The following is a 23,594-nucleotide window of genomic DNA, read 5'->3' on the forward strand; positions in this document are numbered from 1 at the left end:
TTACTTTCATGGGCTGAAAGGATTTGAGGCTCTGACAGCAGCCACTTTGGTTCCAAGACTCTGCTCTATGTAATGATAACACTGAACTAGTTACATACCCTTGCCAAACCTCAGTTTCCCCTTCTAGAAAATAATTCCACTAGCTCTGTTTCATTATTAATTGAGGTTTTATATTATTAGTAACTGAATTTAGCAATAAATGATCTGTGAATTCTCCTCTATTCCTTCTACTCTCACAAACTGTTCTTGATATAGATGAACTACAGAAGAATTCAAGGAGGGATAAATTACAGATTAGGGGTGGAGAGTTGGAAATCACTAATTACAAATGTATCTAAAAAGGTTCCATCATTTTCCCATACAGCAGAAATTAAACACAACATTGTAAATTTAAAAAAAAAAAAAGTGTTCCAGAGATCATAGGTGGCCATAAGCTGAATATAAACCATGTTAGTCTCCCCAGTTAATTTTAAACTACCAGAAATTAGGGATTATATATTTTTCCTTTGTACGATTTTTTAAAACTTGGCAAAAATATGGGTTCACAGCAACTATTTTCTCAGCCTTGGAGTTACTACAAAGTAAAGGAAGCTTGATATTAATATATACAGAAGAATATGAAATATTTCAGTAGAGTTCACCACATGCCACATTGACATTTATTTGCTTTGTAGTATTGGTTGGTATCTTTAAAGGGGATGGGATAAACTTTAAAGAGGATGGGAAAGATTGGAGTACCGAACAATACAGTAAAAAGAAAAAAGGAGCCGGGGATTCAGCAACCTGAGCCATGGCTCAGGACCTGCAGTGTAAACAGAGTGGTGTAATGTTGGAAAAGCTGCTTAAACTCTCTGAACATCCAGTTCTATAAAATGCAGGGATGGGACTAGAGGAGTCTGTAAGTCCACTTACAGCTCTAAAACTGATTCCAGCAGAGATGAAGACTCCAACGGGAGAGAAAAAAGAGCCCATGAGGTGGCCATGACTGAGCCATCTGGGATGGGACAGTCCTCTCAGGAGTGTTCACACATGACCTTCATTCAGAAGATCTATGAGCCTTCTGAAATAGCAGGATACTCTGTACAAATGGTGATCTGTCAGCATGAAAAGTGCAACGTAAGGTGAAAAAGCACATTCAGTTATGTAATACACGCTTATATATTTGGAAAGCCAACACATGCCTGTTGTTTTTGTAATGGAAACTGTAGAAAATACAGCTCGGTAACATCTTTTCTGCTGCCATGACTTCCCAAAACATGCAAATCTCAAGGAGGTGGCAAGGTGGGGAGGAGGGAGAAAATCAGACTCTTCAAGGAGGTGGGAAACTTTCATGCTCACCGGAAGGAGCTGCAGGTTCAAAAAGACTAGGAGACACAAGCTTAGGGAGTCACTGCATTAACAAATCAAGCATCAAGCACGTCCTTCCAATTCCGTGATTAAGGTCTCCAGAGAAGTGAAATGAAAAACACTTGGGTTTTACTCAATTATTTCCCTCCCTGGTTTCATACAAACAAACAAAAAGGGGGAAAGCCCTACAACATAGGGCCATTCTGGCTAAGTCTTAACTGCAAAGGTCAGTGCCAGCCAGCATCACACACAATCTGGTTATGCCACATCAGGACCCAAGGTTGATATTTATTTCCCTTCTCTCTCTGCTTTGGATTCAAGCAACCCCGTGAGGATATCCTGGTCTCAGAAAACAGAACCTCCACCACCCTCTCCTCCCTGCAAACCTCACTGAACCATGTTATTATGGTGCCTATGAAGTCTGGGTTTAGAGTGGTCAGCTGGGGAGAGAGTTAATTTTGGAGAATTTGTCTCCCAGTGGCTCAGTATTGCAAAGCCACTCTCCTGCCCTCTTGTACAGCCAGAGAATTGTGGACTCACCGCGTTCTTGTGCTGGAAAAAGTCTTAGCAGGCAAGATACGCAATGCCCTTGGGGATCCATCTACTCTCATAGAAAACACACCCATTCAGTACAATATTTCACTCCAAATTATTTCATGAATGCTGTCTGCCTACAGCTCTAGTTAAGAAGTGCTAAATAGCATGGCTGGTTAAAGATAAAATAAGATGCTCTGGAGCATTTTCCCCCACCCTGATTTTTTTTTTAAACACAGTAACAACACTCAGAAACCAGAATGTTTAGTGAAGACAAATGGTGCACCACTGGACTGCGGTTCAAGGACTGGCCCATGAATCATGTTTGTTTATTACTTATGTAATACGATCTTAAAACTGAAGGCTCCACCAGACGACAAAACATAATAGATGTAAAATTCCAAAGAAAGGTGCCAAACCATGTTACGAAGATTTTGAAAGTAAATGGCCTCAAGAACCTCTGAGCCAATCTTGGGATTCTCAGCTCCATTGAGGACACAGAAGAAGGGTCAGGGAACACAGACAAGAGTGATCAGAGAAAAGATTCCTTGATGGGGAGGGACATTGTGCTGCCAAGTTGTCCTGCATTCAGGCAGCTACTCTCTAAGCCTGAGCTAGGCAGAAAAAAATCCCTCAGAGAGCAGAGAAAGTGCTTCCCAAGGCTGAGAGACTTAGTGTGTGTGTGTGTGTGTGTGTGTGTGTGTGTGTGTGTGTGTTAGTTTCTCAGTCATGTCCAACTCTTTGGAACCCCATGAACTGCGGCTCACCAGGCCCCTCTGTCCGTGGAATTCTCCAAGCAAGAATACTGGAGTGAGTTGCTATTCCCTTTTCCAGGGGATGTTCCCAACCCAGGGATTGAACCCAGGTCTCCTGCATCGCAGGCGGATTCTTTACCCACCAGGAAAGCCCTAAGAGAGAGACTAATTCACTCTTGGGAAAGCTGAAATTGACACTGGCTGGAGTCGAACTCCTATCAGGTAGGAATCTATACCGACTGTTTTGGAGGCAAAACCAGGAGAGTGTTGTTGTCTTGCCACCCACATCAGCCTCGGGCAAGGGGTGTATGAGTGTTCCTTGGAAGAGCTGTGGTTCCTGACACGCACAGTGAGCCAGTATGAAGACTGCCTGGGTTCTGTCCAATAGAGCCACTTGGAGGAGTTTGGAGATGCAGTACTGTGTGTCTAGGACCTGAGGAAGGAGTCCCAAGGGACCATCAGAACAGAGAAATACGAGAAGCATCCTGCAAGGACAAGAGAATTGTAGGAGAAAAAGAAACAGTGAGAAAGCTCTGAAGAGTCTGGGAACATGACATCTCCAGGGAAAGAGGCATGTGCTAGACCAGAGTGAGACCGAACAATGAGAGTACCGGTTTCAGTCAGAGCTGCCCCGTGTGTTGCCTCTCCCTGTCTTCCTCTCAGGACCTGGTGGGGTTGAAACAACAGCTCTCAGGTCGGAGTGGGGGACTCAAAATAGGAGGTGGAGGGAAGGAAGGACCACCGCCCTCTATCTCACTGCAGGCTTCCACCCTGAAGTTAGCCCAAGCTCCGAGAAGTAAGGTTGGAGAGAGAAAAAGGGAGATTTAATAGTAACTGAAGTTCAGAGTTTTGAGTATCATCCAAGACTGGATTTTCTAAATTTTTTGCATCGGATAATGTTTGTAACTTAGTGAGCATAGATCTTCTGTTACTTGAGAATTAGTAGACAATTATGGGTTGCTAGAGCATTCATGCGGGGCTTCCCCAATGGCTCAGTGGGAAAGAATCCACCTGCAATACAGGAGGCACAAAAGATGTGGGTTTGATCCCTGGGTCAGGAAGATCCCCTGGAGAAGGAAATGGCAATCCACTCAAGTATTCTCGCCAGGAAAATTCCATGGACAGAGGAGCCTGGCAGGGCTACAGTTCATGGGGTCACAACAAGTCAGACATGACTGAGGATACCTGCATTTTCATATATATATAATATTAGAGGATTCAGGCAGGAGATAATACTCCAGAGACAAAACTGTAAAGAGAGAGTGAGAGAAAAACGACTGCATTTTTGCTGAAATATGAGGTATGCTTTTTCAATATGCTAGTTACACTTGTTTTCAAAGATACAAGCTCTAAAACCCTGCAGAGTAAACCATCTCCCAGAGAAAACAACTCAGCCACAGAAAATACATGGGTTCAACACCTCTATAGGACAATGAACTGTGACCTCTTTTCTCTGTGACACCAACCATATCATGTGCCTGGCACTTGTCTTGAGACTTTTAAATTCTTCCCTAATATTACTCAGTTTCTCTCTTGTGTGTCATACCCTGAGGACTGTGCCAGATTTCTTAGCATAAAAAATAACGAGTCTTTTTCAATTCACTGTTCACTCTTTAATAAGACACCTGCACAAAATGATTGATTTTGATCATGCTATCCTCATCTTAATTTGTCCAAATAAAGATCTTAATTTTCAATTGTGAATGCAGCCATGAAATTAAAAGACGCTTGCTCCTTGGAAGAAAAGCAATGACAAAACTAGACAGCATATTAAAAACTAGAGACATTACTTTGCCTACAAAGGTCTGTATAGTCAAAGCTATGGTTTTTTTCAGTTGTACGGATGTGAGAGCTAGACAATAAAAAAGACTGAGCACCGAGGAATTCATGCCTTCTAACTGTGGTGCTGGAGAAGACTCTTGAGAGTCCTTTGGACTGCAAGGAGATCAAATCAGTTAATTCTAAAGGAAATCAGTCCTGAATATTCATTGGAAGGACTGATGCTGAAGCTGAAACCCCAATACTTTGGCCACCTGATGTGAAGAACTGACTCATTTGAAAAGCCCCTGATGCTGGGAAAGATTGAAGGCAGGAGGAGAAGGGGATGACAGAGGATGAGATGGTTGGATGGCATCACTGACTCAATGGACATGAGTTTGAGCAAACTCCAGGAGATAGTGAAGGACAGGGAAGCCTGGCATGCTGTAGTCCGTGGGGTCAGGAAGAGTTGGACATGACTAAGCATCTGAATAACAACAAATTTGTAGTTAAAAACCACCCCACAAAGAAGCTCCAGGTCCAGGTGGCTTCATTGGTGGAAAGCAACCAAGCATTTAACAAAGAAATAATACCAATCCTACATAAATTTTTCCAGAAAATTAAAGAAGGAATACCTCCAAATTTATTATTTGAAGCCAGTGTTACTCTGATGCCAAAACCAGACAAAGACATTGCAAGGAAAAAAGTAAGACAACATAAAAAACCACAAGTCTACATGTCTCATGAGCAAAGATAAAAAATCATAAGCAGAATTTTAGTAAACTGCAACAAAACATAAAAAGGATAATACATCAAGACCAAGTGGGATTTACCACAGCAGTAGAATGTTAGTTTAATATTAGAAAGTCAATCAGTCAGTGTAATTTACCATATTAACAAACTTAAAAAGAAAAATCATATGATTATCTCAGTGAGCAAATCTTATACAGAGGAATAAAAATTAAGTTTCTAGACTTCTCTTCAGAAATTATTTAATTCATAAGTCAATGAAGTAACATCCTTAAACTGCAGAAATTAAAAACAAAAACCTGCCAATTTAGAATTCTATACTGAGCAAAAATATCTTTCAAAAATGAAGGAAAAATAAGACATTTTCAGACAGACACAAACCAAGAGAATTTATCACCAGTATGCCTAAACTTGAAGAAATATTAAAGTCTTCTTGATGGAAGCAAAATAATACAGCATGGAAACTGAAACGTACACAAAGGAATGAAGAGCCCTGGAGGTGGTATATATGTAAGTAAATAAAAAGAATTTTTTTCTTTTGTAAAAATTTATCTTAAAGCAATTAATTCTTTAAAGGAAAAGCAGTAACAGTATATAGTGGGGTTTATAACCTATGTAAAAGTAAAATGTGTAGCAGCTATAGCCCAAAGTAGAGGATGGGTAAAATGAAAGGATATGCTTCTAAAATTGATACATAATATGAGAAGTGATTTCATTTGACTTTAGCCTGTGGTAAGTTCGGAACACAGATTATAAACCTTAGAGCAATCCTCTTTCCCTACTTTCTACCTCAACCACATACAAAAGGACATAACTAATTAGCTGAGTTAATATTAAGTGGAATACTAAAACCTACTTAATGCAAAAAAAAGAGAAAAACAGAATTAAAAAACAGTTTAGACAATAAAGAGCAAATAGCAAGATAGTTGATTTAAGTCCAATCAACTCAATAACTACATCAAATGCAAATAATCTAAACACCCCAATTATAGGGCAGAGATTGTCAGACTTTAAGACCCAGGAGAAGGAAATGGCAATCTACTCCAGGATTCTTGCCTGGAAAAGTCCATGGACAGAGGAGCCTGGCAGGCTGCAGTCCATGGGGTTACATGACTGAGCATGCGTGCAGAGGGTGGAGGGAGATGGCTTGGTAACAACAAACTGGTAGAACTAAAAAAAAAAAAAAAAAAAAAAGAACCTAATACTATGTTTCGATAATAAATTCATTTTACTATTAAGACACATATAGGTTAAAAGTAAAACTTTAGAAAAAGATGTATCATGTAAATAGTAAAGAAGGCTGAAATGGGAACGCAGGGAGAAGATCACTGGTATATGGCCCATGTAGGGCACATTCTCTCAAAAGTGCCATGAGCAGGTTACGCAAGGGTTGTCATTTCTAATGTAGATTTGACCTTCAGATTTTTTCAAACAAAAGGGGGCCATTTTCTTCACAGTAAACTTAAAAGATTTTATTTGTTAAAAACAAGATAACAGGCCCCAAATGGAGTCATTGTCCTATGCCCACATTACCAAACCAAGACTTGAATACTTAATTATAGTCTCAGCCTCTCCCAGGAATGGAATTTTAAACCATTCAACCTGGAATTACCCTAGTTATCTCTAGTGAGGTTATGTGTCTGATAGACCCTAGCTGTTCCCTGAAGAAAGATGATCTTGCTGTAAACAGTCAGCTCTTTGCCAGTATAACTTCTCTGTCCTGCCCATTTCTGCCAGTACACCTTTCATTCTTAAGCGCTCCTGCGGGCACTTCTCTATTTGCCAAATGGGATAGTGCCTGATTTATGCATCACTGAATAAAGCCACTAACATCTTTACATTTATGCAGTTGAATCGGAGAAGGCAATGGCACCCCACTCCAGTACTCTTGCCTGGAAAATCCCATGGATGGAGGAGCCTGGTGGGCTGCAGTCCATGGGGTCGCTGAGGGTCGGACATAGCTGAGCGACTTCACTTTCACTTTTCACTTTCATGCATTGGAGAAGGAAATGGCAACCCACTCCAGTGTGCTTGCCTGGAGAATCCCAGGGACGGGGGAGCCTGGTGGGCTGCCATCTCTGGGGTTGCACAGAGTTGGACACGACTGAAGTGACTTAGCAGCAGCAAGCCCTCTCAATCTACTTATGCTAATAAGGAGGTGGCTCTTGTACTGTCATGGTTTTAAACTGCTTTTCATGGAGTTAGATTCCATGCTTCTCATGTCCACCCTATCCTAACATAAATCTTGCACACAGTAAATGAAGAGATGCATATTTAAAAATTCTCATAACTAGTAATGGCAAAATATCACAGTCATGAAATTGACCCCAAAGGTGTATATTTATTAATTGGGATTAGTGATTATGGGCAAGCATCTCAGGGAAGGCCAAGTTCATCTTCAAGAGGTGTAAGTGGAACATGGTCCCCTAATATTCTCAATACTGCTGTAGCCAATTTTACCCTCAGAAAGACATTTTAGAAAAGACCAATTTACATCTTTAAAACAGCCAAACACAACCTGTTAGCCATTCTGTAGTCGAAGGACATTTCAGTGACTCATACTTACCAGGAAAGAAAAGAATATGTTTTTTATTTCAATTTTCATAATATGCCTGTTATCAGATGGCTAAGTAAAGCTTCATGAGCTGAGAAACTGCCATTTAGCATAAGTATTCTCTGCAATAGGTTCCAAAGGTCAGAAGAAACTGTTATGAAATATTGTTTTATGAAGAAGAATGGTTTAGAAAGCTTGGATGAATCCAAATGTTATAAGCTCTACTCATTCATGTTGGAGGAAACCTTTATTTTACAAGAAGGGAACTAATTGTCAAAATTTACTTACCAAAACTCAGATATGTAAAGCAATCTTGTCCTATGACTTCATACTCTGGAACCCCTGTACTCAAAGTAGGTAGAGGAAAAAAATGCAAGTTTGCCAGTTACAGGTTACTCATTGTTACTGATTTTAAAACAGTCTTGTTTGCAGGGATAGTCATTCAAAATCCAAATTACCTTCCAGGGATCTTTTATTTCCTAAGTACAGGAGAACTAAGATGCTTTCTCCCACACCCGAATGTCAGCAGAGAAAGAGGAGATCTCTTGAAAGGAGAGGACTTCTTGGATTTACCATACTGTTTTAACTGCATTCTCTTGACTGGTATGACTTGTAAACGATTCCTTTAGGACAGTCAAGGTCCAGTAGTTCTGACTGATAGCATGGTGCTCATCTGGGCTCTTGCTCACAAGGCCAGTCCTCTGAGCCTGGCTGCAGCTCCCTCTGGAACCATGCCTTGCACAACCACTCCACAGCATTCACTGCAACACAGTTACTTTGATCCCTGGCGTAGTGGCTCCTCTTTAGCTCCCTAGTCAATATCCTTATCCCATGTAAACAATTCTACATCCCCTCAGGTCTCAAATCAATCACAAAGATAACTTGCACAATCAGGACCCATTGGCCTAAGCCATTTCTAGTGTATAAATTAGATGCCACATTGACTGCCAACCATGCTCACCATAAAGGGAAGAAGGGTCTTGCTCTGAGGTCTTCCTCAGGTGCCCTTTTGCTAATTTTGCTGTATGTTCCATTATCCATTACGTTCTATCCTGTGACAGCTAATGACAATGTGTGACAAAATCCAACACCTATTCAGGATTAAAAAAAAAAACAACACCCCAGAAATACTATGATTCAACAGGAACTTTTTCATCTTAATAAAGAGCACATACAATAAGTTCCACCTAAAATCATACTTAATGGTAAAAGGCTAAAAACATTCTCCCTAACATTAGGGAAAAGAATCTCCACTCTTTCCACTTTTATTCAACATAGTGCTAGAAATTTCAGCCAGCAAAGTAAGATAAGAATGGAAATGAAATGGCATATGTATTGGAATGGTAGAAATAAAACTGCCTCTATATGCAGATGACATGATGATCTACACAGAAAATCCTAAGACATCTATTAAAAAAAAAAAAACTTCCTAGATATTTCAAGTGAGATCACCAAGTCCTCCGATAATAAGTACACAAAACTCAGCACTTCTATGTAGGAGAAACAGATACCTGAAAACTAAAATTAAATGTACAATACTGTTTATAATTGTGCAAGTAAAAATAAATACTTAGGCAAAACTCTCACAAAACAGGTATAAGATTTATATGCTGAAAATGATAAAATGCTGATGAAGTAAATTAAAGATTTAAATAAATGAACAGTTATTTCATGTTCATAGATTGGAAAATCCAACATAGTAAAGAAAAGCAGAAAAACAGTGGGAGACAAAAATAAATATAAAGAACAAGGGCAAAAAATAGAAAAAAGTAACAATTATGGTATATATTTATCCCATTATATTGATACCAATATCAGAAATGAAAGAGGAGACATCACTGCAGATCCTATGGACGTTAAATGGATAATAAGGAATGAACTAATTTATCCCCATAAATTTGATAATCTAGATGAAGGACCAATTCCTAGAAAGAACCAATCTACCAAAACTCATACAAGAAGAAACAATCTGAGAAAGCCTATATCTATTAAAGAAATTGAATCAATAATTAATAACCTTTCAAAACAGAAATCATGAAGCCCAGATGGATTCACTGGTGAATTCTACCAACATCTAAGCAATATCAATTCTTTTACAATCATTTTCAGAGGACAGAAACAGAAGGAATACTTCTTAGCTCATTCTATGAGGCTAGCATTTCCCTAACACCAAAATTAGAACAAAACATTATAAGAAAAGAAATCTACACGCCAACGGCCCTCCTGAACACAGATGCAAAACTCAACAAAATATTAGCAAACCAAATCCAACAAGGCATAAAAAGAATTATGCTCCACAATCAAGTGAGATTTATCCCAGGTATGCAAGACTGCTTTCAACATTAAAAAAATCTACTTGTCTAATTCATCACATCAACAGACAGAAAAATCACATGATCACCACTTGATAGAGGCAAAGAAAGCATTTGCTGAACTCGGGCTGCCGTCTATGGGATCGCACAGAGTCGGACACGACTGAAGCGACTTAGCAGCAGCAGCAGCAACACCCAATTATGACTAAATTTCTCAGTAAAGTAGGAATAGAGGGGGACTACCTAATCTTGATAAAGTGAAAGTGTTAGTTACTCAGTCCTAAAAATCTACAGCTAACAGCTGTAGATTAATGGTGAGAATTTGAAGCTTTCCACTAAGATCAGGGACAAGACAAGGATGTCTCCTCTTGCCACTTTTCAACACTGTACAGGAGGTCATTACAAATGCAATGAGTCAAGGAAAGGACATAAAAGGTATATTCATTTGGAAGGAAGAAATAAAACACTCTTATTTGCAGATTACATCATAATCTGGGTTTTCTACAAATCCAAAAGAATTGACAAAAACCTCCTGTAACTAATAAGCAATTATAGAAAAATTGCAGGATACAAGGTTAATACACAAAAGTCAATTTGTTTCCTATATACCAACAATGAAAAAAATGGAATGTGAAATTAAAAACACAATACCACTTACGTTGAAAAAGTAAAAGTGTTAAGTCATTCAGTCCCTATGGACTGTAGCCCACCAGGCTCCTCTGTCCATGAAATTCTCCAGGCAAGAATACTGAACTGTAGCCTGCCAGGCTCTTCTATCCATGGAATTTTCCAAGCAAAAATACTGGAGTGAGTAGCCATTCCCTTCTCCAAGGGACCTTTCTGACCCAGGGACTGAACCTGGGTCTCCAGCATTGCAGGCAGATTCTTTACTGTGTGAGTCACCAGGGAAGCCCAGCTATTTACATTAGTGCCCCTAAAAATGAAATACTTAGGTATAAATCTAACAAAATATGTATAAGATCTAGGTAGAGAAAAAATGGAAAACTCTGATGTGTGAAATTTTAAAAAGAACTAAACAAATTAAACAAATTCATATTCACGGATTTGAAGACAATATTATCAGCATATCATTTCTTCCCAACTTGATCTATAGATTCAATGCAATCCCAATTCAAATCCTAGCAAGTTAAGAACAAACTGATTCTAAGGTTTACAGTGAGACGCAAAAACAAACAAACAAAACCTCAGAATACTCAACACAATGCTGAAGGAAAATAACAAAGTTGTAAAATTTATACTACCTGATATTAAGACTTACTTTAAAGCTACAATAATCAAGACAGTGTGGTACTGACAAAAGAACAGACAAATAGGTCAAGGGCATAAAATAGCCCAGAAGTAGCAACAGAAATACTTCTAAATATTTCTGGGCTTTCTAAAATAGAGAGCCCAGAAATAGACCCACATAAATATAGTCAACTACTCTTTGGCAAAGGAGCAAAGACCAAACCACGGAGCAAAGAAAACCTCTTACTAGACAACCACACTCAGGCCTTACACCCTTCATAAAAACTGACTCACAGTGTTCATAAAGCTAGATGTAAAATGTAAAATTATAAAACTCCTAGAAGGTAACACAGAAGAAAGTCTAAATGCCCCTGGTATGGTGATGACTTTTAAGATACTACACCAAGTACAAGATCCATAAAAGAAATAATTGATAAGCTGGACTTCACTAAAAGTAAAAAACTTCTGTTCTGTGAAAGGCAATATAAAGAGAATAAGAGGACAAGCAACTGACTGGCAGAAAATATTTTCAAAAGACACATCTGATAAAGGACTGTTATCTACAATATACAAAACTCCTGAAAATTCAACAATAATAAAACAAGGGGGAATTCCCTGGTGGTCCAAATGGTTAGGACTCACTTGCACTGACTTGGCCTCGTTTCAATTCCTGGTTGGGGAACTAAGATCCTGCAAGCTTCTCAGTGCAGTCCCTCCCACACCCAAGGAAGAAAAAGAAGACAACTCCATTCTATGTATGTGTAACTGAATCACTTTGCTGTACTGCAGATATTAACACAACACTGTAAATAAACTATACTTGAATAAAATAAATTTTAGAAAGGAAACAAATAATTAAAAAATGAGCCAAAGACTTCAACAGAAAACTCACCAAAGAAACTATTCAGAGAAGCCTATGAAAGGATGCTTTACCTCATATGTCATCAGGGAAATGTAAATGAAAACAACGAGATACTTATTAGAATATAGGCCAAAATCCAGAACACTGGCACATCAAATGCTGACAAGAATATAGGGCAAAAGAAACTCTCACTCACTGCTGTTGGGATTACAGAATGGTACCTCCACTCTGGAAGACAGTTTGGCAGTGTCTTACAAAATTAAACATATGCTTACCCTATGACCCAACAATTATGCACCTTGGTATTTACTTAAAGGAGTTGAAAATGTATGTCTACACAAAAACCTGGCCATCAGATCAGATTAGATCAGTCGCTTAGTCGTGTCCAACTCTTTGTGACCTGGCCATAGAGTTTTGTTTTTTTCGTGATTGCCAAACTTGGAAGCAGACAAGATGTCCTTCTGTAAGTCAACGGATAAATAAACTGTGGTACATCCAGACAACAGAATATTATTCAGCACTAAAAAGAAATGAGCCGCTGCGGCATAAAAAGACTTGGAGGAACCTTAAATGCATATTGCTAAGTGAAAGAAGGCATGCTGAAAAGCTGATATACTGTAAGATTCCAACTATGTGACATGTGGAAAAGGCAAGACTATGAAGGCAACGAAAAGATCTGTGGTTGCTGGGCAGAGTGGATGGTGGGAAGATGAACAGGCAGAGAACAGGATTTTTAGAGCAGTGAAAATACTCTGTGTGATAATATAAAGATGGATATGTCATATATTGGATCAAACATATAGAATGCACACCACCAAAAGTGAACCCTAAGGTAAACTATGTATTTCTATAGATGCAACCTTAGTTTTTTAAAAAAAGTGTCATTTTAATGATTGCCTGATCATGGAGGGCGGAGAAGGCAATGGCAACCCACTCCAGTGTTCTTGCCTGGAGAATCCCAGGGACTGGGGAGCCTGGTGGGCTGCCATTTATGGGGTCGCACAGAGTCAGCCACCACTGAAGCGACTTAGCAGCAGCAGCATGTCATGGGGGAGGCTATGCATGTGTTGGGGCAGGGGATAGATGAAGAATCTCTATACTTCCCTCTAAATTTTGTTCTAAACCTAAAACTTCTCTTAAAAAAAAAAGTCTCTTAAAAAAAAAAAGAATTTTTAGACATGACACCAAAAGCATGTTCTATTAAACATTTTTGATAAACTGGACTTCTTTAAAAAAACTTTTTGCTCTCTGAAAGACCTTGCTAAGAAGATAAAGAGACAAGCTACAGACTAGGAGAATGATATTTGTAAGCCATATATCTCACATTGGACTCAGATGTAGAATATATAAAGAAATAACAGAACTCAACAGTAAAGAAACAAAACAATTCAATTATAAAATGGACAAAAGACAGGAAGAGCCATTTCACCGAAATGATATAAAGATGGCAAATAAGCATGAAAAGATGATTATCTGCAGCAATTGCTAAAAAATACAAATTTCCAAACCCTCATTCAAAACTCACTGCTCTAGAAATTTTTTGCTTTTGAAATTTTTAAATGGTCAAAAATACACATAAAATTCACCATCTTAACCATTTCAAAGTATAACACTGAGTGGTGTTAAGTACATTCACATTGATGTATAACCAGTCTCCAGAATTCTCATCTTGCAAAACTAAAATTCCAAACTCATCAAACAAAAACTCTCCATGACACCAGCCCCTAGCAACTACCATTTTACTTTATGATTCTATAAATCTGACTGTTCTAGGTCCTTATATAATGTCCTCAGGACTCATCTGTGTAGTAGCATGGGTCAGAATTTCCTTCCTTTTTAAGGTTGAAAAATATTTCATTGTGAGTATATACCACATTTTGTTTCTTCCCTTCATCCATAAATTGATACTTGGGTTCCTTCTACCTTATAGCTCCTTTGAAAACAGTTGCTATGAACATCATCGTACTGGTCTGGCATTTTTGAGGGTGTACCCCTGGAATCTGCATGTTTAACAAGCTCCTCTAGGGCTTCTGATACACCTTGAATTGTGAACCACACTGCAATGCCAGATTTCCCAAAGCATAAATGGAGAAAGATTTTTGGTAACCCTCAGACACACTATTCCATAGATCAGGCTCACACATGATAAAGTCAGTCCTTTTTCAGTTTTACGAATCATTCTGATTGGGTCAAGAGAAAGCATTGGCTTGGTGTTATTTGTCTTGAACAACTAATTCTAATTTCCCTTTTTAACAAAGAGACAACAGTCTTCCTATTCAAAGCCTTCAGATCCTTCAGCAGGCAATAATAATAGGTGGAACATATTAACAATGTTCTGTTTTGTTGTATTTGTGCCATTCCTTTCTATAAATTTCAAGTGGTTTTTCATCTATAATAATGATACAGAGTGGCTTCAATAAATCTAGTTAACATTTATGCTTAAATCAAGAAACTTTTTAAGCAAATAATATGGGCATAGATGGGCTTCCCTGGTGGCTCAGCAGTAAAGAATCTGCCTGCAACGCAGCGGAAGATACAGGTTGGATCCCTGGGTGGGAAAGATCGCCTGGAGGAGGAAGGCATGGCAAACCCACTCCAGTATTCTTGCCTGGGAAATCTCATAGACTGAGGAGCCTGGTGGGCTACCATCCATGGGGTCACAAAGAGTCAGATATGATCGAAGTGACTGAGCACACACCGCCAGAGTTAAGTGAATACAGCAAAATCTGAACACAGTCAGATGCCAGCAAATGAAGCTTGGGAAATCCTGCTTAGAGGGACTTTAACGTTTGGATCTTGCTCTCAACCTTCCACACATGCAAGATGCACATGTCCAAGGCATGCAGTAGACGGATCCTATGGCAGAAACGTAAAGTCACCGGTCAAGTAGAGAAAGGCTGAGAATGAGTAGAAGGCATCCCCATCAACTTCTGAAGCTAGAAAATCGTTCTCTAAACTTTACAAGTGTCAAATAGTGATGCTCTTTGTATTTCCTGGATTGACTTCCTCTCTTTCCTTGTGTGTGTGTGTGTGTGTGTGTGTGTGTGTGTGTGTGTGTGTTCACTAAGCTGCTTCAGTCGTGTCAGACTCTTTGTGACCCCATGGACTGTAGCCCACCAGGTTCCTCTGTCCATGGGATTCTCCAAGCAAGAATACTGAAGTGGGTTGCCAGGCCCTCCTCCAGGGGATTTTCCTGACCTAGGGATCCAAGCCACATCTCTCTTCCCTTAGAGTTGAGTAAAATTATTTAAAAACATTAGCCTGTCTGGACTGTGATAAGAGACCATCTAGGAACAGAAGTAAACATGTCCCAATCACTGAGGCTGCAATTAGAGACACCCAAGAAAAATGTGAAGACAGTAGGCAACTTTTACACATGTAGAAATAGTCTTAGAATTTTATCTACCAGTAATGTGGCAGGTTTCATGCTTAGATAACAGGAGACTGTGCCTAATAATACCCGAGCTAATGATAGTGGCCACCACTACAGAGCTTATATACCGGTCAGGTCAGTTCAGTTCAGTTCAGTCGCTCAGTCGTGTCCGACTCTTTGCAACCCCATGAATCGCAGCACTCCAGGCCTCCCAGTCTATCACCAACTCCCGGAGTTCACTCAAACTCACGTCCATCGAGTCGGTGATGCCATCCAGCCATCTCATCCTCTGTCATCCCCTTTTCCTCCTGCCCCCAATCCCTCCCAGCATCAGAGTCTTTTCCAATGAGTCAACTCTTCGCATGAGGTGGCCAAAGTACTGGAGTTTCAGCTTTAGCATCACTCCTTCCAAAGATCACCCAGGACTAATCTCCTTCAGAATGGACTGGTTGGATCTCCTTGCAGTCCAAGGGACTCTCAAGAGTCTTCTCCAGCACCACAGTTCAAAAGCATCAATTCTTTGGCTCTCAGCTTTCTTCACAGTCCAACTCTCACATCCATACCTGACCACTGGAAAAACCATAGCCTTGACTAGACAGACCTTTGTTGGCAAAGTAATATCTCTGCTTTTCAATATGCTATCTAGGTTGGTCCTTTCCTTCCAAGGAGTAAGTGTCTTTTAATTTCATGGCTGCAGTCACTATCTGCAGTGATTTTGGAGCCCCCAAAAATAAAGTCTGACACTGTTTCCCCATCTATTTGCCATGAAGTGATGGGACCAGATGCCATGATCTTAGTTTTCTGAATGTTGAGCTTTAAGCCAACTTTTTTACTCTCCTCTTTCACTTTCATCAAGAGACTCTTTAGTTCCTCTTTACTTTCTGCCATAAAAGGGTGGTGTCATCTGCATATCTGAGGTTATTGATATTTCTCCCAGCAATCTTGATTCCAGCTTGTGCTTCTTCCAGCCCAGCATTTCTCATGATGTACTCTGCATATAAGTTAAATAAGCAGGGTGACAATATACAGCCTTGACGTACTCCTTTTCCTATTTGGAACCAGTCTGTTGTTCCATGTGCAGTTCTATGCTCAAACTACCACACAATTGCACTCATCTCACACGCTAGTAATATACCAGTCAGGATCCCCCTTTTCCCATTCAACTCTCACAACATTCTAAAGGTTGACATTTATTATGTCTATTACATGAATGAGGCAACTCAGAGAGGTGAAGAGACTGGCTCAAGTCACATAGTTAAGACTCAAGCCTGTTGGGCTTCCAAACTGTGCCCCATCACAAGTCATCGTTTTGTTCAGGTTCTTTGTGACCTTGGCTTCAAGTGCAACTGCAGCTTTCTCTTCTTCCTGGTTTCAGAGGCAGAGACTCGAGAACAACTTCCAGGCAACTGCTCCTCTCAGAGGCCCCAGTTCCAGAGCCCCACCTGTAGGTCTATGAACATCTGTAGGACTTCATTAAGTTTTCTGCTTATTTGAATTTGAATGCTCTCAAAATATGGTTTCTAGTTACCGCTCGAGTTGGCAGCACCACAGAAGAATGAAAAGGGACTTTCCTTTCCTGTGTCTGCTAGGGTCGTTTGTCCTGGCCATAGCCTCATTAAGACAGGAGGAAGGAAGAGAGCGGTGAACAGATGAACATTTACTGAAGCACAAAGCACTGGCAGATAGGTGTGCAAAAAGCGCCCCTTTTCAGTTATTTCAAAAGGTTTCCAGAGCCCCGTAAGTGCAGGAACGCATCCTCCGCAGAAACTTTTCAGAACTTTTCCTCAAGCACTGATGCATTTTTAAGAGAAAAATCAAGCATGCTGTCCTTAAAAACAAAACTTACAGATTACACACCCACCTAGGCCAGCTTGTTAAATTTATTTTAAACCCCTGAAGTTTCGAAAATAGTTCAGAAGATTTAGGGGGTAATTTAGTGGGTTTCTTTCCCTCAGAGAACATCTGAGAACATTTTCTCTAATAATAAAGGGAAAAGTACATGCAGTTGTGTAAACCGCAAATGCTCTGAGTACGTGAGTGAAGCAGGAGCTCACAAGTTTGAAAAAAATCAGTTTCCCTGGTGCTTGTTTGAGGTCAGTGATGGGGTCCCAGAGCGTGGCAAGAGGCAATTCTTAAGCTGGAAACATTCTGTGCGGGAGACACTATCGCAGAAGAGTGTAAAGAGAACACACATGCACACTCTGTGGGCTTGCAGGCTCAGAGGGGAGCTTTTATTTGAAAAGCAATCCCTGTCATTGCTTTTACTTGAACGCGGACACAGAGGCGGTGAAAGAGCAGGGGATGCCCGCTGCTCACCAGCGAAACGACACGCGGGGCCGGGCAGGGGTGGGAGGGCAGTAATGAAAGGTGATTCTGAAGTTTTGGGAGAACCTTGGCAAAAAAAGAAAAAGCGATGCACAAACAGCCCGGACGTGTGTCTCTGTTTCAAGAGCAGCAGTTAGGGCGCCTCCAGTTAACAGAGGCAGAGCACGAAAAGCGTAGAAGGACGCTAAGGAGGAAGAGCCTCAAGGGTGCTCCAGCGCCGAGCTTCAACTCTAACGCGGGCGAATCACCCGAGGACCAACGTTAAAACGCATATTCGGATCCCCTTGGGTGAGATTGGGCCCACGCATCTGCGTTTCCAACAAGCCCCCAGACGGTACACCTATCGCTGGTCCGCGGACCAAACTTTGAGTAGCAAAGGGTTTACTCATTGCCCTGAGGATAATCTGGGTTAGAGAACGTCCTGAATTACAGGTAAAGCGGTTCTCTGAAGAGAACAAGAAAATTAAAAGGGTCAACGATAGGAACAATCTGGATGGGCAAGGATGGGGGCTGAAACCTGGCCGGAAGAAGCATCACAGTCTCCAAAGCCTTTTATTCCGAGCAGTTTCTGGAGGGATGGGAGGAAGGAGGCGCTCACCCTCTGACTCTAGAAGAAAACGTCGTGAGGGCTGGGCTGGCGATCTTTGCGAAGGGCCAAGAGACGCACCCCGAGGCAGCTAGACCCGCAGCCTGCGCGGGGGCCCTAGAGCCGGGGGTCGACGAGGCCCAGGCCGGTCTGCCCTTACCTGCGCTCACCCTGGTCCGTGTAGAGGTTGAGGAAGAGGCCCTCCCTGGTGTCCTGGCTCACTGGGCCGGAGAAGCTGAGCTGCAGCTCATAGAGGCTCCCGGGCTGCAAGGCTTCTCCGAGCTCCAGCACCAGGTACTGCATGTCCACCGCGAACCACATCTCCACTACAGATACCCGGCCCGCGGTGGCGTCTCCAGCGTCCGGGGACAGGGGTCCGCGCACCTCTGCGCTCTCACAGTCCAGGAAGAGGCTGTGTAGCAGCAGCCGCGCGGTGGCCGTGGTGCAGCGCACCGTGATGTTCACGCGGCCAGTGAAGCGCAACGCCGACGCCGAGAGGTTGTCCGGCCGCAGCCGGGGCCACAGCTCCAGCTCGTAGTGCAGCGGCACGAGCCAGGGCGGCAGGCGCAGCTGGTCCCAGGGCCCCGGAGGTCGCCAGCTGCTCCGGGTGGCCGCCACGTCGGGCTCCGGAGTGGGGCCGGGCTGCGAGGTCGGCTCCTGCTTGCCGGGGAGGGAGGGCGCGGCAGCCGGAGCCCCGCGGTCCCGAAGCTCCGACGGCGGGACGCGCGCGCAGTGGCCGTACAGCGAGGCGAGCACGGCCAGCGCCAGCAGGAGCGCGGCGGCCAGCCCCGCCAGCAGCAGGGCTACGGCGCGGCTCACGTAGAAGCCGGAGCTGGAAGGGGGTCCCATGGCCGCGGCCCAGGGTGGGGGAGACGTGAGCGTTCAGTCCCCCGGGCCTGAGCGCTCAGTGATGGGACCCCTGCCCCTCCTCTCGAGCACCGTCCCTCCCTCCTCCTCGAGGACACACGAGAGAGTGATTGGGACCACAGCTTCCCCTCCCAGCTAATCGGATCCAGGTCCTCTGCCCACCCACCCTCCGCCCCCTGCCAGGGCCGGGGGAGGAGGCGGACGCGCGCAAACAAGCGCGCGCGCCTCTTGGAGTCCGCAGCGAAAGACACCGCAGAAGAGGCTTTTAGAATCGGCGCGGTCGGACCAGACTGGAAAGGGGGCATCTCTGACGGGGGTATCTGGATTCATGGGGTTTGTTGAGGGTGCCCCGGTGTGGTACCGAGTGCTGTCGCAAAAGAGACAGTTACAGAGGACCCTCAGTTCCCTGACAGTAGTGATGCTTCGGGCTGCACACCTGCCGCCCCCAACCTGGGAATTCTAGCGCTAGGAGCCGAGGTGGCGACTTAAGGACCGGGACTTTAGAGGATACGCTCTGAGATGATCCTCTAAGAGACAGTCCCTCTGTCTGAACTAACTTCCGGAACCAAATTTTTGGCCCTAAATTAGCTTTCTAGATAAGTTCGGGACTCACGCGGTCCAGGCAACAAGTGCGAGGTTGGAAACGAAGTCCAGGGTGTCCCGGAGCCTCTTCCCAGCTTGGGAAGTGGGGCTGGAAGAGGGGACAACAAAGAGACAAACGAGCGTGGCGTCTGCGTCTCCAGGTGAAGGCTGCTTTACTTCGGGAAGAGACCAGGCATAAAGCTGTGTCTTGGCTCTGCAAATGCCAGGGATGGGCTTTCAGTACTGGAGCTCGGACTGGCTCCCCACACCCTGCCTGCGGCAAGAGGACACCCTGCTTTCGAAACCCACTGGTTTCAAGTACAGGGAACGGCACCGTCCGGCGGTTAGCCTTTCCACTTGAAAACAGCCGGCTGGAACTCGTTTCCAGGCGGTGCCCTGGTCGGTGAGGTCTTCGGAGTCCTGGGCATCTGTTTGCTATTTACCGGGTGCTTCCGGGGGAGTTCCGCGTGCTGTGGGCCTGGTTCCCACCTACGTGCCGCACTCGAGTGAACTGGGAAGACACAGGAGGCGCTGGGGAAGTGGGGGGAAAGGTGGGTGAAGATTCTTCTCCGGACATACCCCATCTTTAGACTCCTTCAGTGTTTTTGTGTTTTCAGAATGAAGAGAATTTTTTTTCTTCGCAGCCATAAAAAAAGTCTTCGCTTTTCTGCTTGGAACCGTATCTCCATTCCAATGAGGAAGCCCTTTCACCAGAGGTCAGAGACGGGGTAACCCGAAGTGATTCTCCTAGGCCGTGTGATCTTCACAGTTCCTCGAACTGAAATTAATCACATTAACAAAAAGACCTCTGGAACAAGACGGGGGACTTAACACCAAGCTTGTGCAATGGTTGTGCTGTGATTACAGGTGGGGTTTGCTTTCTTCAGAGACGGAATAATCATATTTAAAAAATAATTAGGATCACGCGCACCACTCTCAGAAGATTCTGAGAAGCGGAGAGGGAGGAGAAGCTCCGTTCCTTACCCTGGGCAGGACCTACCGCTATCAGGCTGTCAGAATTGCGAGCTACTGAGCCAGGAAGGCCCTCTGGGTGTAGGTCATGGCCAGATGGGGATCGCGCACAGATATGGAGCTGATTAATTACTGGCCTTACCATTCCCTGGACAATTTCTTGAAGCATTTTGATGGATTCCAGACTTCCAAGGAAAGGTTAAGAAACAAAGGATAGAAAAGAAAAGAGAAGAAAGGAAATGGAAAGAGTAGAAAGAAAAAGAAAGAGAGTCAGTAACAGAACTACTTCATATTAGAGCTGTCCGTCTAAATTAAAAACTCTACTGAAAAGTGTCTACCTGGATCTAATTATTTAATTCCACTTCTCTAATATCATTGAAGAAACAGAGATTGGCTGCCACACAAAAAGCTTAAAAGTGATAAAATCATTTCAGGTGGTTGAGCAATTTAAATATCTTATTAAAGGGAAAACAGTTCTGATAAACCATTAATGTCACTAAAAAGACGTTGCAAAATAACATACTGATTGAGTCATGCTTATGTTAATTTTTAAAGGACTGGAAAATACTATCATATGCAATATTTGACATTTCCATGAAGGAGCAGTTTTGGGACACAGATCAACTGCGGAGAAAACAGTTACTAGAAAATTTTTTAAAGAAGTTTTAATGAGTTGCTCAGAAAATCAGCTAAATCAGATCAGCTAAAGGAGTCATTGACAACTGAGGGGGCTGCTGGTGTCCCCCTTCCCTGGAGGTTTGGCAATGTTTAGAGACATATTTGGTTGTCACAGTGTTTCAGGGGTGCTGCCACTGGTAACTAGAGGGGAGAGGCCCGCGATTCTGCTAAATTTCCTACAAGGCCCAGGACAGTCTCCTCCAGTGAAGAAATACTCCACCCACAATATCATCAGTGCTGCCCTTCAGAAATCCTAAGCTAAGCAAGAATCCAAGCCTTTTCAATGCCATCCAAGTGAAACTTCTTCCTTGTATCTGTGTCTCTGTTTACTTTCACTATTTATGTTTATTGTTTGGCATGTCAATTATTTTTCCATCTTTTTTTTCTTGGTATTTATTATAGGCCTCCGTAATACTTTATGATCCCCCTTGGGTCACATGACCTAGTTTTTATTTTCCTTTTTTCTTCATTTACTTTGAAATTTTAATTTTTTGAATGGGAATATTCATAAGTTTCAAAATCAAAACAATAAAATTTGTATCTTGCTTCCATTACTTCCATAGTTAATCATTTAAATAGGTTTTTTGTATTATTTCCTTATGCAAATCAAGCAAATACAATTATATACCCTTGTATTTCTCCTCTTTACTACATAACAAAGATAGTATACCAAATATGCAGTTCTGCATCTTGCATTTTCATTTAACAATATATCCTGGATGTCTTTTCATATCAGTTCACAGATATCTTTCATGTTCCTTTCTATAGCTGCATGCTATTATACTGTATGTACATACCATTGCCAATATCTCCCAGTTTGGTTATTTGAAAGGATTCACCAGCTTTCACAGAGTACTTTCATTTAAGCTTTTATTTAAAGGAAAAATAATATAGTGCAGGAAGAGAAAGAGAAAACAGGCAAGCATTGGAAGTCTGATAGACCTCCCATATGCAAGCTCTTCAAGGGCCCTTATTTACCTAAGTGGTCCATGCCATGTCACCAACTAGAACCACTAAGGTCTGTGAAAGGAATCTTGTTTACAGAGGGTTCAAAGGAGAAACTCTTAGGGAGGCTCTTGAAATAATCAAGCTAGGTTAGTCAGACCATAAATCCAGTTGTAAACTATCAGTAAAGAAACTGACCCTAAGGGTCTCCCGGGAAAATTTTAGACCTTAATCAACACATCATAAATTGATCAAGAGTCAAAAATCAGATATCCAGAAAGAAGGCAGGGCCAGGATCACTGAAAGTCTCCTCCATGAAACCAATGTGAACACTGAAAACATGGTCAGAAGTAACTATTTCAGAACTCAAGAACGTAGCCAAAAGCTTGCAGCCATTAAGGGAGGGTTTGTTCAAGAAAAAAGGCCGAATTTCAGTTAAAAAAAAAAAAAATCAGTGAGCTTTGTGGCATTTTAACTTGCATTATTCTCATTTTCCTCTCCTCAGTTCTGCAGTAGACTTAAAAATCAACAACCTGGTATCGTGGTGAAAACCAGCAGTCTGGCAGCCATCAATGAAGCATAAAAGTGTTAAATTCCTTTAAAGCCTCATTCTGAGAGAATTGTCATTTATTTGAATTATCTGGTGATTCCCTGGAAGACTCTACTGTTATGGCTGTCTTTATTGACCTGACTCGGGGCTGATTCAGTGCAAACAGCCATTCCCCAGGGGCAGTGGTTGACAATAAAATAGGCAATTGTTTAACATTGCAACTGCCTGGGTGGGCAAACAATTGAGGCAAACATTAAGCTCAATAGAAAGCCTAAAAGAAAAATTCAGGAATTAGGTACCGATCGATGTTCAAGCTGGTTTTAGAAAAGGCAGAGGAACCAGAGATCAAATTGCCAACATCCGCTGGGTCATGGAAAAAGCAAGAGAGTTCCAGAAAAACATCTATTTCTGCTTTATTGACTATGCCAAAGCCTTTGACTGTGTGGATCACAATAAACTGTGGACAATTCTGAAAGAGATGGGAAAAAGAGACCACCTGACCTGCCTCTTGAGAAACCTGTATGCAGGTCAGGAAGCAACAGTTAGAACTGGACATGGAACAACAGACTGGTTCCAAATAGGAAAAGGAGTACGTC

The 23,594-nt window shown here is 42.2% G+C and overlaps 1 protein-coding gene across 5 annotated transcripts in view; it reads right to left on the bottom strand.

Annotated features, from left to right (window-relative positions):
* LVRN (laeverin) overlaps positions 1–19,860 on the bottom strand; it is a 76,604-nt gene extending 56,744 nt beyond the window's left edge. For 2 of the 5 annotated variants that reach the window (XM_044925494.2, XM_044925493.2), the window contains exon 1: positions 18,565–19,860. In XM_044925494.2, coding sequence (XP_044781429.2) covers positions 18,565–19,253 — 689 coding nt within the window. In that variant the 5' untranslated portion in view covers positions 19,254–19,860. The remainder of the gene's footprint in view (positions 1–18,564) is intronic. The other 3 variants (XM_044925492.2, XM_044925491.2, XM_025296413.3) reach the window with 2 other exon arrangements.
* Between the last annotated feature and the right edge of the window lie 3,734 nt (positions 19,861–23,594).

The sequence above is a fragment of the Bubalus bubalis genome, chromosome 11 (genome assembly GCF_019923935.1).
Source record: "Bubalus bubalis isolate 160015118507 breed Murrah chromosome 11, NDDB_SH_1, whole genome shotgun sequence".
Taxonomy (NCBI): Eukaryota; Metazoa; Chordata; class Mammalia; order Artiodactyla; family Bovidae; genus Bubalus; species Bubalus bubalis.